Source organism: Desmodus rotundus, chromosome 4 (genome assembly GCF_022682495.2).
Source record: "Desmodus rotundus isolate HL8 chromosome 4, HLdesRot8A.1, whole genome shotgun sequence".
Lineage (NCBI taxonomy): Eukaryota > Metazoa > Chordata > Mammalia > Chiroptera > Phyllostomidae > Desmodus > Desmodus rotundus.
In genome coordinates this window covers 74,849,294-74,865,721 of record NC_071390.1, presented here as the reverse complement: position 1 = coordinate 74,865,721, position 16,428 = coordinate 74,849,294, and the positions used below count along the sequence as shown (strand labels likewise).

At 37.2% G+C, this 16,428-nt stretch overlaps 1 protein-coding gene across 1 annotated transcript in view; it reads right to left on the bottom strand.

The window, feature by feature from the left end:
• The window catches only part of CCDC7 (coiled-coil domain containing 7), a 208,687-nt gene that overhangs the window by 190,699 nt on the left and 1,560 nt on the right, over nucleotides 1-16,428 (bottom strand). The window contains exon 2 of the mRNA XM_053923457.1: nucleotides 16,233-16,325. Within this exon, the coding sequence (XP_053779432.1) occupies nucleotides 16,233-16,325 (93 nt within the window). The remainder of the gene's footprint in view (nucleotides 1-16,232; nucleotides 16,326-16,428) is intronic.

Here is a 16,428-nt window from a genome sequence, read left to right as displayed (position 1 = left end):
AGACACATTATTGAAATGGCAAAGGTTAAAGAACAAGAGAGAATCTTAAAGGCAGCAAGAGAGAGACAGTTTACTACAAAGGAGGTCCAATGAAGCTGACAAAATGTTTCAATGGAAACACTTCAGGCAAGAAAAAAATGGCATGAAGTATTTAAAAACAAGAGCCTGCAACCAAGACTACTCTGCCCAGCAAGGTTTTCATTTAAAATTGAAGGTAAAACAAAGAGATCCCCAGACTAAAATAAGCTAAAGGAGTTCATTACAATCATACCAGTACTGCAATAAATGTAAAGGGAACTGTTCTAAGAATGAGAGAGAGAGAGAGAGAGAGAAACAGAGGTATGAAAATGGAACTAAATAAGTACCTATTGATAATAACCTTAAATGTAAATGAGTTAAATGCTCCAGTCAAAAGACATAGGGTGCTTGAATGGATAAGAAAATATGACCTACCTCATAACAAAAAATTTATACAGGGTGAAAGTGAAAGGATGGAAAAAATACTCCATTCAAAAGAAACAAAAAAGCTGGGGTAGTAATACTTACACCTGACAAAATAAACTTCAAAACAATTGCCATAACAAGAGACAAAGAAGATCACCACATAATACTAAAGTGATTATATCTAACAAGATGATATAACCCTTGTAAACATATATGCATCCAGCATAGAAGCACCTAAGTATATAAAGAAAATCTTGGTGGACTTTAAAAGTAAAATCAATTGCTATATAATCAAATTAGGAGATTTTAATACCTCACTGTCATCAATGGACAGATATTCCAAACCAAAAATCAACAAGACAACAGCGACCTTAAATGACACAATCAGATGGATTTAATTGATATTTACAGAACATTTCATCCAAAAGCAACAGAATATACTTTCTTCTCAAGTGCACATAGAACATCCTCAAAGGTAAACAGCAAAATACACATTTTTCTCAAGTGCACATAGAAAATCCTCAAAGATAAACATGTTAAGACACAAAGACTTAATAATTCAAGATTGGTATCACAGCAAGTATCTTCTTGAATCACAACAGCATGAAACTAGAAATCAACTACGATTAAAAAACTCAAGAACATTCAAATACATGGGGACTAAATAGCATGTTACTAAACAATGAATGTGTTATTAATGAGGTCAAGGAAGAAATAAAAAATTGCCTGGAAACAAATGAAAATGAACACACAACCCAAAATCTATGAGACACAGCAAAAGCAGTCCTGAGAGAAGAGTTCATTGCATTACAAACCTACCTCAAGAAGCAAAAACAAAATGAAACAAAACAAAATGCTCAAACAACCTAACCCTATATATAAAATAACTAAAAATGGAACAAAAAATAAAGCCCACAGTAAGTACAAGGAAGAAAATAATAAAATCAGAGCATAAAATAAATGACACAGAGACTAAAAAATACAAAATATCAATGAAAGTAAGAGATGGTTCTTTGAAAATTAAACAAGCTTGACAAACATTTAGCCAGACATAACTTGAAAAACAGAGAGAACTCAAATAAATAAAATCTAAAATGAAAAAGGAGAAGTGATAAAAGACATCACAAAAATACAAAGCATTGTAACAAAATACAGTGAACAACTAATGCCAACAAATTAGACAAACTGGGTGAAATACATAAACTCCTAGAAACATACAATCTTCCAAGACTGAATCAGGATGGGGCAGAAAACATGATAAGACCAATTACAACTAATGAAATGGAAGCAGCAACCAACCCCCCCCCCCCAACAAAAAAAAACCCCAGCCCTGGCTGGTATGGCTCAGTGGATTAAGTGCCATCCTGCAAACCAAAGGGTTGCTGGTTCGAATCCCAGTCAAATCACATGCTTGGGTTGTGGGCCAGGTCCTAGTGGGGTGCATGCAAGAGGCAGCCACACATTGATGTTTCTTTCCCTCTTTTTCTCCCTCCCTTCCCCTCTTGATAAAAATAAAATAAATAAAATATTTTTTAAAAACTCCTAGCTGTGTGTCCTTTATAGTAGTTTCTGTAATCCCCTCTCCTCACTGTCCCCTCCCCACTCTCCCCTGCCTATTGTTAGATTGTTCTTAACTTCAATGTCTCTGGTTATATTTTGTTTGCTTTTTTCTTCTGTTGATTATGTTCCAGTTAAAGGTGAGATTATATGGTATTTGTCCCTCACCGTGGAAGGATGGGGAGAAAAGGCATAAAACTGTAACTGAATAACAATAAAAATTTAAAAAAAAAACCCTCCTAGCTAACAAAAGTCAAAACTGGAGAGCTTTACAAGAGAATTTTACCAATCATTCAAAAAATTCAAGAAGAGGGAAGACTTCCAAGCTCTTTTTACATGGCCAGCATTGCCATAATTCCAAAACCAGATAAAGACACTACAAAGTAAGAAAACTATAGGCCAATACCATCATGAGCATGGATTCTAAAATCCTCAACAAAATATTAGCAAAACAGATCCAGAAACACATTAAAAAGATCAGACACCATGATCATATGGAATGTATCCTAGGGATGCAAGGTTGGTACAATATTTGCAAATCAATAAATGTGATACATCACGTAAGCAAAATAAAAGGCACAACAAAATGATCATATCAACAGATGCAGAAAAGGCATTTGATAAAATCCAGCATCCATTTATGATAAAAACTCTCAGCAAAGTGGGGATAGAGGGATCATACCTCAATAAAGGCCATATATAAAAACCCAGAGCCAACATCAGCTTTTACCATCTTTATTCAACATAGTACTGGAGGTCATAGCCACAGTTATCAGACAAAAAGTAAATAAATAAAAGGCATCCGAACTAGAAGGAGGAAGTAAAACTGTCATTATTCCCAAATGACATAACATTGTACATAGAAAGCACTAAAGACTCCACTAAAAACAACTAGACCTAATAAATGAATTCTTTAGAGGGCACAAAATTAATATTCAGAAATTAGTGGCATTTTCATACACCAATCTGAACTACCAGAAAGAGAAACTAAGGAAATCAATCCCACTTACTACTGCAACAAAAATAATAAGGTGCCAAAGAATAAATATAACCAAGGAGGTAAAAGACCTATACTCAGAAAACCCTAGAACATTAAAAAAGAATTTGGACACAGACTTCTAGTGAAGATGGAGGCATAGGCAGACATGCTTTGCCTACTTGCACAAGTATAAAAAGGATCACAACTAATCTAAAAAATCAAACAAACAAACAAACACCCAGAACTGCCAGAAAATTGAACTGTATGGAAGCCCAAACCAAGGATTTAAAGAAGCCATATTCATCCAGACACGTAGGAGGGGCAGAGATGGGGAGCCAGGGCAGAGAGGATGTAGCGTGGTGGCTACAAGGTGCAGGTGGCGTGATGGCAACAGTGGTGACTGAGGGAATCGGTGGTCCCATCTTCAAATGTAGTGGATAAAAATCAGGAGGGATACCTGGGGAACAAGCATTCTCAGGCCCAGGTCAGACCATGCAGCCCAGGGTTCCAGGACAGGGAAACTTCTGGCTATAAAAACCAGTGTGGACTACGGCAGTGGAAGAAACTGCCAGTCTCTCAGGAGGTCCATTTAAAGGGCCCTGCAGGGTCTTAGATGTGCACAAACCCACCCACTCTGGGAACCATCATCAGGGGAACAACTAGAGGGGTACCAGTCACATACAGGAAGTGGGTGAAGTGACTAGAAATGGGGTGAGAGCTAAGCAAGCCTCTAGCAGACAGGCAGATGCATTGTCTCCTCTCTAAAATCTCCCCCACACACAGAGCCACAAAGAGGTGAACCTGGTTACCTGACCCTGGCAAAATCTCAACTCCGCTCCATAGAACTTAACAGGTACGTCAACACAGGGACTCAAAGAGGCTCTACCTAATGTACAGACACAAACACGGGGATGGCCAAATTGAAAGGACAAAGAAATATGACTCAAATGAAAGAACAGAACAAAACACTACAAAAGATGTACATGAAACAGAGATAGCCGACCTATCAGAAGCACAGTTCAAAACATTGGTCATAAGTCACACAAAGTGAGGGCACACAGAGAGTTCCAATCAAGAGGAACAGAAAAGGCCCACTGCAAGACACATCATAATTAAAATGGCAAAATTACAAGACAAAGAGAGAATCTTAAAGGCAGCAAGGGACAAACAAGAAGTAACATACAAGGGAGCCCCAATAAAGCTAGAAACTGACCTCAGTGGAAAGACTCCAAGCCAGAAGAGAATGGCAAAAAATACTCCAAGTAATCAAAACCAGAGGCCTGCAACCAAGACTACTTTACCCAGCAAGGCTCTCAATCAAGACAGAAGGCCAAATAAGGAGTTTCCCAGACAAAAGAAGTCTAAAAGAATACATTTCCTCCAAACCAGCTATGCAACAGATGCTAAAAGGACTGCTTTCAGGAAAGGAAAAGAGAGAGAAAGAGAGGAACATAGGTACAAAAAAATTGGTAATGAATAAATACCTATCAATAATAACCTTAAATGTAAATGGATTAAATGCTCCAATCAAAAGACATAGAATAGCTGAATGGATAAGAAAGCATGACCCACACATATGCTGCCTACAAGAGACCCACGTCAGGACAGAAGACCTACACAGACTGAAAGTGAAGGGATGGAAACAAATATTCCAAGCAAATGGACAGGAAATAAAAGCAGGGGTAGCAACACTCATATCAGACAAAATAGACTTTAAAAAAAGGGCCATAAAGAGAGACCCAGATGGTCACTTCATAATACTCACAGGAAGAATCCACCAAGAAGACATCAACATTGTAAATATATATGCACCCAACATAGGAGCACCCAAATACATAAAGAAAATCTTGGAGGACTTCAAGAAAGATATTGACAGCAACACAATTATAGTAGGGTTTTTAATACTACACTGTCAAAGATGGACAGATCTTCTAAACAAAATAACAACAAAGATATTGTGGCATTGAACAAGGCCTTGGATGAAATGGACTTAACTTATATTTATAGAGCCTTTCATCCCAAAGAAGCAAAATACACATTCTTTTCAAATGCACCTGCAACATTTTCAAAGATACACCACATGATATTACACAAAACAAGCCTCAACAAATTCAAGAAAATTGAAATCATATCAACTATTTTCTCTGACCATAAGGGTCTGAAACTAGAAACAAATCTCAAGGAAAAAACCCCAAAACACTCAAAAACATGGAGATTGAATAGCACGCTATTAAACAATGAATGGGTGAAAAATGAGATTAGAGACGAAATCAAAACGTTTCTGGAAACAAACAAAAATGAACTCACAACAATCCAAAACCTATGGGACACAGCAAAGGCAGTCCTGAGAGGGAAGTTTATATCAATACAGGCCTACCTAAAAAGAATAGAAACAGCTCAAATAAACAACCTAACCATACACCTACAAGAACTCGAGGAACAAAAAGAAAGACAACCCAGAGCAAGTAGAAGGAAGGAAATAACCAAGATCAGAGCAGAATTAAATGACACAGAGACTAAAAGCACAATTGTAAGGATCAATGAATCCAGGAGCTGGTTCTTTGAAAAGATAAACAAAATCGACAAGCCCTTAAGCAGGCTCATCAAGAAAAAAAGAGAAAAAAAAAAGAGAGAAAGAGAGAGGACCCAAATAAACACAATCAGAAATGAAAGAGGAGAGACTACAATGGATACCACCGAGATCCAAAGGATTGTAAGAAATTACTATGAAGAACTGTATGCCAGAAAATTTGAAAACCTAGATGCAATGGACAAATTTATAGAAAAATATAACCTTCCAAAACTCAATGAGGAAGAAGCACAAAGTCTGAACAGACCAGTAACGCCTGATGAAATTGAAACAGTAATCAAAATGCTTCCGACACACAAAAGCCCTGGACCAGATGGTTTCACAGGAGAATTCTCCAGAGCATTTAACGGAGAGCTAACCCCCATCATCCACAGATTATTTCAAAAAATTCAAGAAGATGCAAGACTCCCAAACTCGTTTTACAAAGCCAACATCATCCTAATCCCAAAACCAGATAAAGACATAACAAAGAAAGAAAACGTCAGGCCAATATCACTGATGAACATAGATGTTAAAATCCTCAAGAAAATATTGGCCAACAGCATCCAGCAATACATTAAAAAGATCATACACGATGATCAAGTGGCATTCATCGCAGGGATGCAAGGATGGTGCAATATTTGTAAATCAATAAACATAATACATCACGTAAAAAACAGCAAAGACAAAAACCACTTGATCATATCAATAGATGTGGAAAAAGCATTTGATAAGGTACAGCACCCATTTATGATAAAAACCCTCAACAAAGTGGGAATAGAGGGAGCATTCCTCAACATAATAAAGGCCATATATGAGAGACCTACAGCCAACATCACACTCAATGGACAAAAACTCACAGCTTTCCCACTAAGATCAGGAACAAGAAAAGGATGCCCTCTCTCACCACTCCTATTCAACATAGTATTGGAAGTCCTAGCCACAACAATCAGACAAGAAAAAGAAATAAAAGGCATCCAAATTGGAAAGGAGGAAATGAAACTGTCACTGTTTGCAGAGGACAGGATAATGTACATGGAAAATCCTATAGACTCCACCAAAAAACTACTCGACCTAATAAATGAATTTGGCAAAACAGCTGGATACAAAGTCCATATTCAGAAATCAAAGACATTCCTGTATGCCAACAATGAAACTGCAGAAACAGAAATCAGGAAAAAAATCCCATTTGATATAGCAACAAGAAAAATAAAGTACCTAGGAATCAACCTAACAAAGGAGGTAAAAGACCTGTACTCAGAAAACTACACAACACTGAAGAAAGAAATTAAGGAAGACACAAACAAATGGAAGCATGTACCATGCTCATGGATTGGAAGAATTAACACCATCAAAATGGCCATACTACCCAAAGTGATTTACAGATTCAATGCAATCCCTACTAAAGTACCCATGACCTATTTCACAGATATAGAACAAACATTTCATTAGTTTATATGGAACCATAAATGACCCCGAATATCTGCAGCAATTTTGAGAAAGAAGAACAAAGCAGGAGGGATCACAATACCTGATATCAAACCGTATTACAAGGCCACGGTAATCAAAACAGCCTGGTACTGGCCTAAAAACAGCCACATAGACCAATGGAACAGAACAGAGAGCCCAGAAATAAACTCAAGTCTATACGGTCAATTGATATTTGACAAAGGAGACAGGATCATAAAATGGACCAAAAACAGCCTCTTCAACAGATGGTGTTGGCAGATCTAGACAGCTACGTGCAAAAAAATGAAACTCGATCACCAACTTATGCCATACACGAAAATAAACTCAAGATGGATAAAAGACTTAAATATAAGTTGTAACACCATAAAAGTCCTTGAGGAAAACATTGGCAGGAAAATCTCAGATATTCCTCGCAGCAACATCCTCACAGACACATCCCCTAAAGCAAGGGACATAAAGGAAAGAATAAACAAATGGGACCTCATCAAAATAAAAAGCTTCTGCATGGCTAAAGAAAACAGCACCAAATTACAAAGAGAACCAACAGTATGGGAAAACATATTTGCCAATGATACCTCAGACAAGGGCCTGATCTCCAAAATATATAAAGAACTCACACGACTCCACTCCAGGAAGACAAACAACCCAATTAAAAAATGGGCAAAGGACTTGAACAGACACTTCTCCAGGGAAGACATACAGAGGGCCCAGAGACATATGAAAAGGTGCTCAGCATCACTAGCCATCAGAGAGATGCAAATTGAAACCACAATGAGGTACCATCTCACACCAGTCAGAGTGGCCAACATAAACAAATCCACAAACAAATGTTGGAGAGGATGTGGAGAAAAGGGAACCCTAATGCACTGTTGGTGGGAATGCAGACTGGTGAGGCCACTGTGGAAGATAGTATGGAATTTCCTCAGAAAAGTAAAAATGGAACTGCCCTTTGACCCAGCAATTCCGCTGCTGGGAGTTTACCCTAAGAACCCTGAAACACCAGTCCAAAAGAACCTGTGCACCCCAATGTTCATAGCAGCACAATTTACAATAGCCAAGTACTGGAAGCAACCTAAGTGCCCATCAGCAAATGAGTGGATCCAAAAACTATGGTACATTTACACAATGGAATCTACGCAGCAGGGAGAATGAAGGAGCTTATACCCTTTGCAACAGCATGGATGGAACTGGAGAGCATTATGCTAAGTGAAATAAGCCAGGCGGTGAGGGACAAATACCATATGATCTCACCTTTAACTGGAACATAATCAACAAAAGAAAAAAAGCAAACAAAATATATCCAGAGACATTGAAATTAAGAACAGTGTAACAATAGCCACAGGGGAGTGGGGAGGGGATAGTGGGGAGAGGGGTCTATAAGAGCTACAATAAAGGACACAAGGACAAAATCAAGGGGGAGGGTAGAGGTGGGGGAGGGAGGTGGGACTGGCTGGGGTGGGCTGGAGGGAAGGGGAGAAAATGCAGACAATTGTAACTGAATAAAAAGAAATATTTAATTAAAAAAATAATAAAAGTATGTGAAGACAATTTTAAAACATAATGCCACTAAAAATCATTCCAAAGAACGTGAAATATTAACATATAAACCTAACAAATCATGTACAAGATTTGAATGGTGAAAATCACAAAATTCTTTTTTTTAATTATTTTATTGTTGTTCAATTACAGTTGTCTGCATTTACCTCCCACCACTTACCCCCACCCCAGCCATCCTCACCTCCCTCCCTTGCTTCCCCACCCCTTTGGTTTTGTCCATGTGTCCTTTACAGTTGTTCCTGAAAACCCTTCCCCCATTCCACCATTATCCCCTCCCACCTCCCCTCTGGTTATTGTCAGATTGTTCTTTAAAAAAGTACAAAATTGTGATGAAAGAAATCAAATAAACTCTAAATTAATAGAGAAAGATATATCATGTTCATTGATTTAAAGGCTCAACATAAATGTTCTAATAACAAGAGCCAAACTGAATCTCTACCTAACAAAACCAACTATAAAAGAAAAATACTATTATGAGTAAAGCATATTAAAGTACAGTTGACTACTAAGAAATATTTAAAATAATTCATCTCATTAATAGATTTTAAAGACTACATTGTCACTCTAATAATAACATAACTGCAATATTATCAATAAAAATTTTTTAAATTCAATAACTTCTTTACTGTTTTGTTATTTATCAAACTAGAAATAGAAGAAACTGTTAACATGGTAAAGAACATACATTTCAAACCAACAGCCAACCACATGCTTAAAAATAAAAGTATTAGCATTAAAAGGCATATAAATATGCTTTCATTAAACTTTAAGATAAGTGTTGTTGGCAGAGGATGGAAAAATCACTATACTATTTTCGCTAAGAGGATCATTTTTTTGTTGTCTTTTGTGCCTTCTTTTTATTATTTTCTTCAGAACACTTTTAAAAACATTATCAATAATCAAAAATATTGAAACTATAAAGGTATTAAGGCATGATTTTTAATTTTTAATTTAATTTTTAAATGAATTTATTGGGATGATATTGGTTAATAAAATTATACAGATTTCAAGTGTATATTTCTATGATGCACTATCTAAATATTGTATTCTGTGCCCACCAAATTCAAATCATCTCCCATCATCATATATTAGGCCACTTCTGCACTCCCCAACCCCCACCCCTCTGGTATCCAGCAACTTAAATGTTTGGTGAAGTTTTTAATATTTTCTGTATAAAGAATCATGTCATCTGCAGAAAGTGACACATTCACTTCTTCCTTCCCAATTTGGACGCTTTTTATTTCTTTCTCTTGTCCGATTCATCTGGCTAGGACTTTCAGTACTATGTTGAATAAGAGTGATGAGAGTGAGCATCCTTGTCTTCTTCCTGATTTTAGAGTAAAAGCTTTCAGTTTTTCACCATTGAGTGTGATACTGGCTGAGGTTTTGTAATATATGGTCTTTGTTATGTTGAGGTACTCTCCTTCTATACCTATTTTATTGTTTTAATCATAACTGGATGTTGTACCTTATCAAATACTTCTTTTGCATCTATTGGTAAGATCATATGATTTCTATCCTTTGTTTTGTTAATGTGGTGCATGACATTGATTTGCATATGTTGAATGATGCTTGTAACCCTAGAATAAAACCCACTTGCTCATGGTGTATTATTTTTTAAATATATTGTATTCACTTTGCCAGTATTTTTGCATCTGTATTCATCAGATATCTATCTGTAGTTGTGTGTGTGTGTGATCCTTGCTAGCTTTTGGTATCAGGGTTATGATGGCCTCACAAAATGTGTTAGTAAGTATTGTCACTTCTTCAATTTTTTGGAAGAGTTTGAGAAGGATAGGTAGAATTCACTAGTAAAGCCATCTGGTCCTGGACTTCAATTTTTTGGGTGGTTTTGATCTTTTTTCAATTTTCTTAGTGTTGAATAATCTATTTATATTTTCCAGTTCTTCATCATTCAGTCTAGGAAGGTCATATTTTTGTAGACATTTATCAATTGCTTCCAGGTTATTGAATTTTGTGGCATATAGTCATTCATGGTATTCTAGTATAAACCTTTGTATACCTGTGGTGTCTGTGGTAACTTCTCTTCCATTTCTGATTTTATTTATGAGTCTTTTCTTTTTTCCTTAGTGAGTCTAGACAAGGGTTTGCCAGTTTTATTAATCTTTTCAAAGAATCAGCTCTTTGTTGCATTAATTTTGTGTATAGTCTTTTTGTTCCCTATTTTATCCATTTCTGCTCTAGTTTTTATTATTTCCTTTCTTCTGCTGACTTTGGCTTGCTTTTGTTCTTCTTTTTCTGTTATGTTGTTTACTTGCGATTTCTTTTGTTTCTTGAGATATGCCTGTAATGATATTAACTTCCCCCTTATCACTGCTTTCACTGATCCCAAAGATTTTGATATGTTATACTGTCAGTCTCAGTTGTCTCTCTATATCTTTTGATCTCATCTTTTATTTCTTCTTTAACCCAGTCATTATTAGTAGTATGTTGATTAATCTCTACATAATTTTGGGTTTCTCTACTTCTGTTTTGTAGCTGATTTCTAATTTCAAAGCATTGTGGCTAGAGAATATGCTTGGTATGATTTCAGTCTATTTGAATTTGTTGAGGCTAGGTTTGTGATTCAATATATGGTCTATCCTTGAGAATGTTTGATGGGCACTGGACAATGTATAATCATGTTCTGGGATGAAAAAACATAAAGGCCAATTATGTTCATTTGCTCTCATGTGTAATTTAAGGCTAATATTTCTTTATTGAATTTCTGTTTGATCGATCTATATAGAGCTGTCAAAGGAGTATTAAGGTCCCCAGCTATGCCTGTGTTTTTGTCAGTTTCTCCCTTTACTTCTATGAGTAATAGCTTTACATATTCCAGTGGTCCCTGAGTACATATATATTAAGAAGTGGTATGTCTTCTTTCATTTTTCCTCTTTGAAGTTTCATTTTATTTCAGATATTGTCTTTTTAAAAGGCTATTTTTAAAACACACACGGTTTAATAAGAGTGACAAAGTAAAAATTACCTAGTGAGTTATGACTGCAAGCCTCCTTAATTTTTAATTTCTATTATTAATCAATTTAGTTCCTCTCTTTAGTTATTTATCAAATTTGTTTATGTCTTCTTGATGTAGCATCCCCTTTATCATGCCCTTTATAAAATGTCCATTTTTGTACCTTGTTACCATTATTATCTCAAAATCTATTTTGTCAGATATAAGTATGGCTACATCTGCTTTTCTGTGGATGTTATTTTTCTAGAGAATCTTCTTTTGCACTTGCACTTTGAGTCTAGCTTTGTCTTTGCACCTTAAATGTGTCTCCTGGAGGCAGCATGTGGTTGGGTTTTATTATCTGATCCAATCCATTACTCTGTGTCTCTTCATTGGTGAGTTCAGTCCATTTCTATTTAGGGTAATTATTGATGTATGAGTATTTTCTAGCTATTTTTCTTTTGTTTTCTGGTAGCTCTGTGCTTCTGCTAGTACTTTTCCTTTGTATTTCTGTCTGTGGTCTTTGCTTGGTGATATTCCAAAATTATTTCCTCTGTTTCCTCTTTTTTAAACTATGTATCTCAAACTATGTGATATTTTGTGTGCAATTGCCATTGGGTTTATGAAAAAGAAAGTTTCGTATATACAGTTTTTTTTTCCTTTGAATCCATCCAATTCCAGACCTTCTTTGGAAATCAGACAATTACCCCTCTCCTTTCATGTTTTTGTTGTCATAAATTATTTCTGTTTATGCTAAAAGATTGTTGATGATCTTACTTGTAGTGTTGTGGCCTTGTGTTCTTTTTTTCAGGTAGAATAACCTCTTTGAGTATTTCCTACAATAGATGTCTTGTGGTAACAAGATCCTTCAGTTTCTCTGTGTCTGGAGAAATCTTACTTCTTCATATCTAAAGGATAACTTTGTTAGTTATACTATTGTTGGCTGGTAATTTCTCTCTTTCACTAGTTTAAATATGGGATCCAGCAAAAGTAATGCCTGCTTGAGTTGGTAGGGTAATAATATGGGTGCAATAATTTATAGCTTTAATTAAACATTTCACTTAAAACATCATATGGTAGTGCTTGAGTGTGATAGTTATGTAACAGAATTACATGCTTGTGATATTATAATAAAAGATTTTGTAATTAAAAAGGGGGAATTATTTATGCCAGACCCTGTATTTGGATCCACTCTCTTCTGGCTTGTAGAGTTTATACTGAGAAGTCCAATGATAACCTGAAGGGCTTTACAGGTTTCTTTCTTCTTTATCTGGCTGCCTTGAGAATTCTTCCTTTGTCATTAATTTGTGACAATTTTAATACAATGTGCCTTGAGGAAGGCCTCTTTGGATTGAGGTAACTAATTTTGTTTGCTTCTTGGATACAGTGATCTGGATCTTTCCATAGGTTTGAATTCTCATCAACTATTTGTTTGAATAGGCTCTCCATTCCCTCCTCTTTCTCTTCTTCTGGTGTGCTTATAAGTCTTCTATTGTTTTTTCTGATGGAATGAGATTAATCCCATAGTGCTCAAGTCTCTCTCTTCTTCCCTCTGAGTCATTTCTATGTTTCTATGTTTTAATACATTTTATTGATTAAAATGCATTCCGCCCTCCAACCCTCTCCTACCCACATTCCCCATCCTCAGTTCATGTCCATGGGTCATGCATATAAGTTCTTTGGCTTCTACATTTCCTATACTATTCTTAACCTCCCCCTGCCTATTTTCTACCTACCATTTATGCTACTTATTCCCTGTACCTTTTCCACCATTCACCCCCTCCCTTTCCCCACTGACAAACCTCCATGTGATCTCCATTTCTGTGATTCTGTTCCTGTTCTAGGTGTTTGCTTAGTTTTGTTTTTGTTTTTGTTTTGTTTTTCAGGTTCAGTTGTTGATAGTTGTGAGTTTGTCGTCATTTTAATGTGTAGAGTTTTGATCTCCTTCTTTTTCTTAGATAAGTCCCTATTTAACAGTTCATACAAGGGCTTGGTGATGATGAAGTCCTTTAATTTTTGACCTTATCTGGGAAGTTTTATCTGCCCTTCCATTCCAAATGATAGCTTTCCTAGGTAGAGAAATCTTGGATTTAGGTCCTCACATTTCATGACTTTGAATACCATATTTTTCTGACTATAAAACACACCAGACCATAAGACTTCCAGCAGCAGCAACCCTGCTCCTGCCTCTTGTGACCCCACTCTACCGCCACTGCCCCACCCAGCGAGCCAGGTAAGCTACATTCAGACTATAAGGCACACCCCCATTTTCCTCCCAAATTTGGGGGGGAAAAGTGTGTTTTATAGTCCAAAAAATATGGTGCTTCTTTCCAGTCCCTCCTTGCCTCTAAGGTTTCTTTTGAGAAAACAGCTGTTAGTCTTATGGGAACTCCTTTGTAGGTAATTGTCTCCTTTTCTCTTGCTTTTAGGATTCTCTCCTTATCTTCAATCTTAAGTAATGTAATTATGATGTGCTTTGGTGTGTACTTCCTTGGGTCCAACTTCCTTGGGATTCTTTGACCTTCCTGACATCCTAGAAGTCTACTTCCTTTGCCAGATTATGGAAGTTCTCCTTCATTATTTTTCCAAGTAAGTTTTCAAATTCTTGCTCTTCTTCCTCTTCTCCTTCTGGCACCCCTCTGACTCGGAGGTTGGAATGTTTAAAGTTGTCCCAGAGGTTCCTAAGCTTCTCCTCATTTTTTTTTTTTTGAACTAGTTTCTTCATTCTGTTTTGGTTGAATGTTTATTTCTTCCTTCTGGTCCAAATCTTTGATTTGAGTCCCAGTTTCCTACTCTTCACTGTTGTTTTCCTGTATATTTTTCTTTATATCATTTAATATAGCCTTCACTTCTTCTGTTATTTTGCAGCCATACTCAATCATTTCTGTGAGCATCCTGATTACCAGTGTTTTGAACTCTGCATCTGAAAGGTTGACTATTTCTTCTTCATCGCTTAGTTCTATGTTGGAAACTTTGATATATTCTTTCATTTGGGCCTTTTTTTTTTCTTGGCCTGCCTGTTACATTGTAAGAGGCAGACCCTGAGGTATTTGGCAGGACAGGGCAACCCATGTTGTTGCATTGTGGCACTGCATGTGGTGGAGGGGTCAGAGAGGAAACAATGCCACTTGTTTGGCTCTCAGACGGCTTTCAGTCACTTCCCCCAATACCCACAAGCAAACTGGGCCCTTCTGAAATGATTCCCAGGTGGGTGGGCTTGTGTATGTTCTAGGACCCTGTGAGTTTCTCCAACAAACTCTCTTATGAGGGTGGGAGTTTCTCCCACCCTGCATTTCCCACAGGTTTTTACAGACAGAGGTTTTGTGGCTTTATTTCCCCAGGCTGGAACTGTAGGTTGCACAGTCTTTCTCATTCCCCAGTTGTTCCTCCCAGTTTATTCACATGCAAATGTGGGACTGCCCAGTCTGCCAGCCACTACCTTGCTGCACATCCTCTCTATACCCTGGCTGCCTGTCTCCACTCCTCCTACTAGTCTGGATAAATGTTTCTTCTTTAACTCCATGGTTGTAGTACTTCCATACAGTTTGATATTAGGCAGTTCTGGTTATTTTCTATATTTACATTCTTTGTTGTTCTTCTATTGGTTGTGTGAGGAGGCTAAGTATAACTATCTATACCTCCATCTTGGCTGGAAGTCTAGATTTTTCATTCTCTCTCTGAGCTGCCTTGCTTCTTGGTTATGCATGGTATTTGACAGTTTCGTTCTCTGTCTAGGAATCTCTATATTAGTGGCACTTCTCTAGCAGATTATTGTGACAAGATCTTTCTATTATTTTCCAGTAGGTGGCACTGAATCACATTTGTTTTCTTTTTGTTGTTGTTTTTTTAGCTCTGTGAAATCCCATTGCTGACCCCTACAGCTGATATCAGCGTGGGCATAATTCTTGGTGGTAGTATTATCTGGGGAAACCCAGTCACCTTCTTTGTTTTGTACTCCTGGTAATGGCAACCTCAGATCTCTATGGGGTACCCCTCCACCTCTGGACCAGGAATCAGTCACAGAGTATACCCTTAGCTCTGGGGAAATAGTGATTCTGTAATACCAGTCCTCAGGTTTACAGATAATGTGCTCCACAACCCACTACCAAGGGTGAAGGAAGGCAACTTTTGGTAGTTCATGGAATAACCAGTCTTCATGACTTTCCTTCTTTGTCTGGAATTCTAACTACCCAACAGCCATGGCAGCATCCATGCTGTGTCCTTGCCCAGATCTCCAGGCTCAGCCACAGCTTGTGCTGCTCTCTCCAACAAGAATGCCCACCAAATTTCTCTGCTCCTTCCAGCTGAAGGGAGTGCTAGCCATACCTGGTTTCCTCCCCTCTTCTGCCTGTGCTCTACCATGAGCTCTAAGATGCAGGGCTGCATCCATGGCTAGTCTGAGCCTTACAACCTTCTCACCTACCATTTGTTCCTGTTTGCCCACCTTTAGATGCTTCCATGCATCGATCTCTCAGGCATGCCTGTATGTTGAGCAGTGAATCCTTTGTTGAATTATAGCTCTTCAAATCATTGAAATTTCAGCAAGACCAAGGGGATCTCTCACACCATCATTCTTCTGGCACCAGCAGAGGATCATTTGAATGGATGGGAAATTCATTTTGTAAACATACATGGACTCAAAAAACAAGTTTAGCCCTTTTCAGTGTTAATGTCTCTACATTAGGGTTATGCATACTTACAGATAAAGAGAATTTTTCATGTTTGGCCTTCATAACTGGTTTTTCTACATTTTCATTGCCAATTCCATAGGTTTCTTCCAAAGTAGAAACAACCTATGAGAAAAATCAAAGTAAATTAAGTACTTCCATAGTTTAAATGATTATATTAAACTTAAAAAGATATTAAATCAACCATACCAGGACCTTTTGGCAGAAA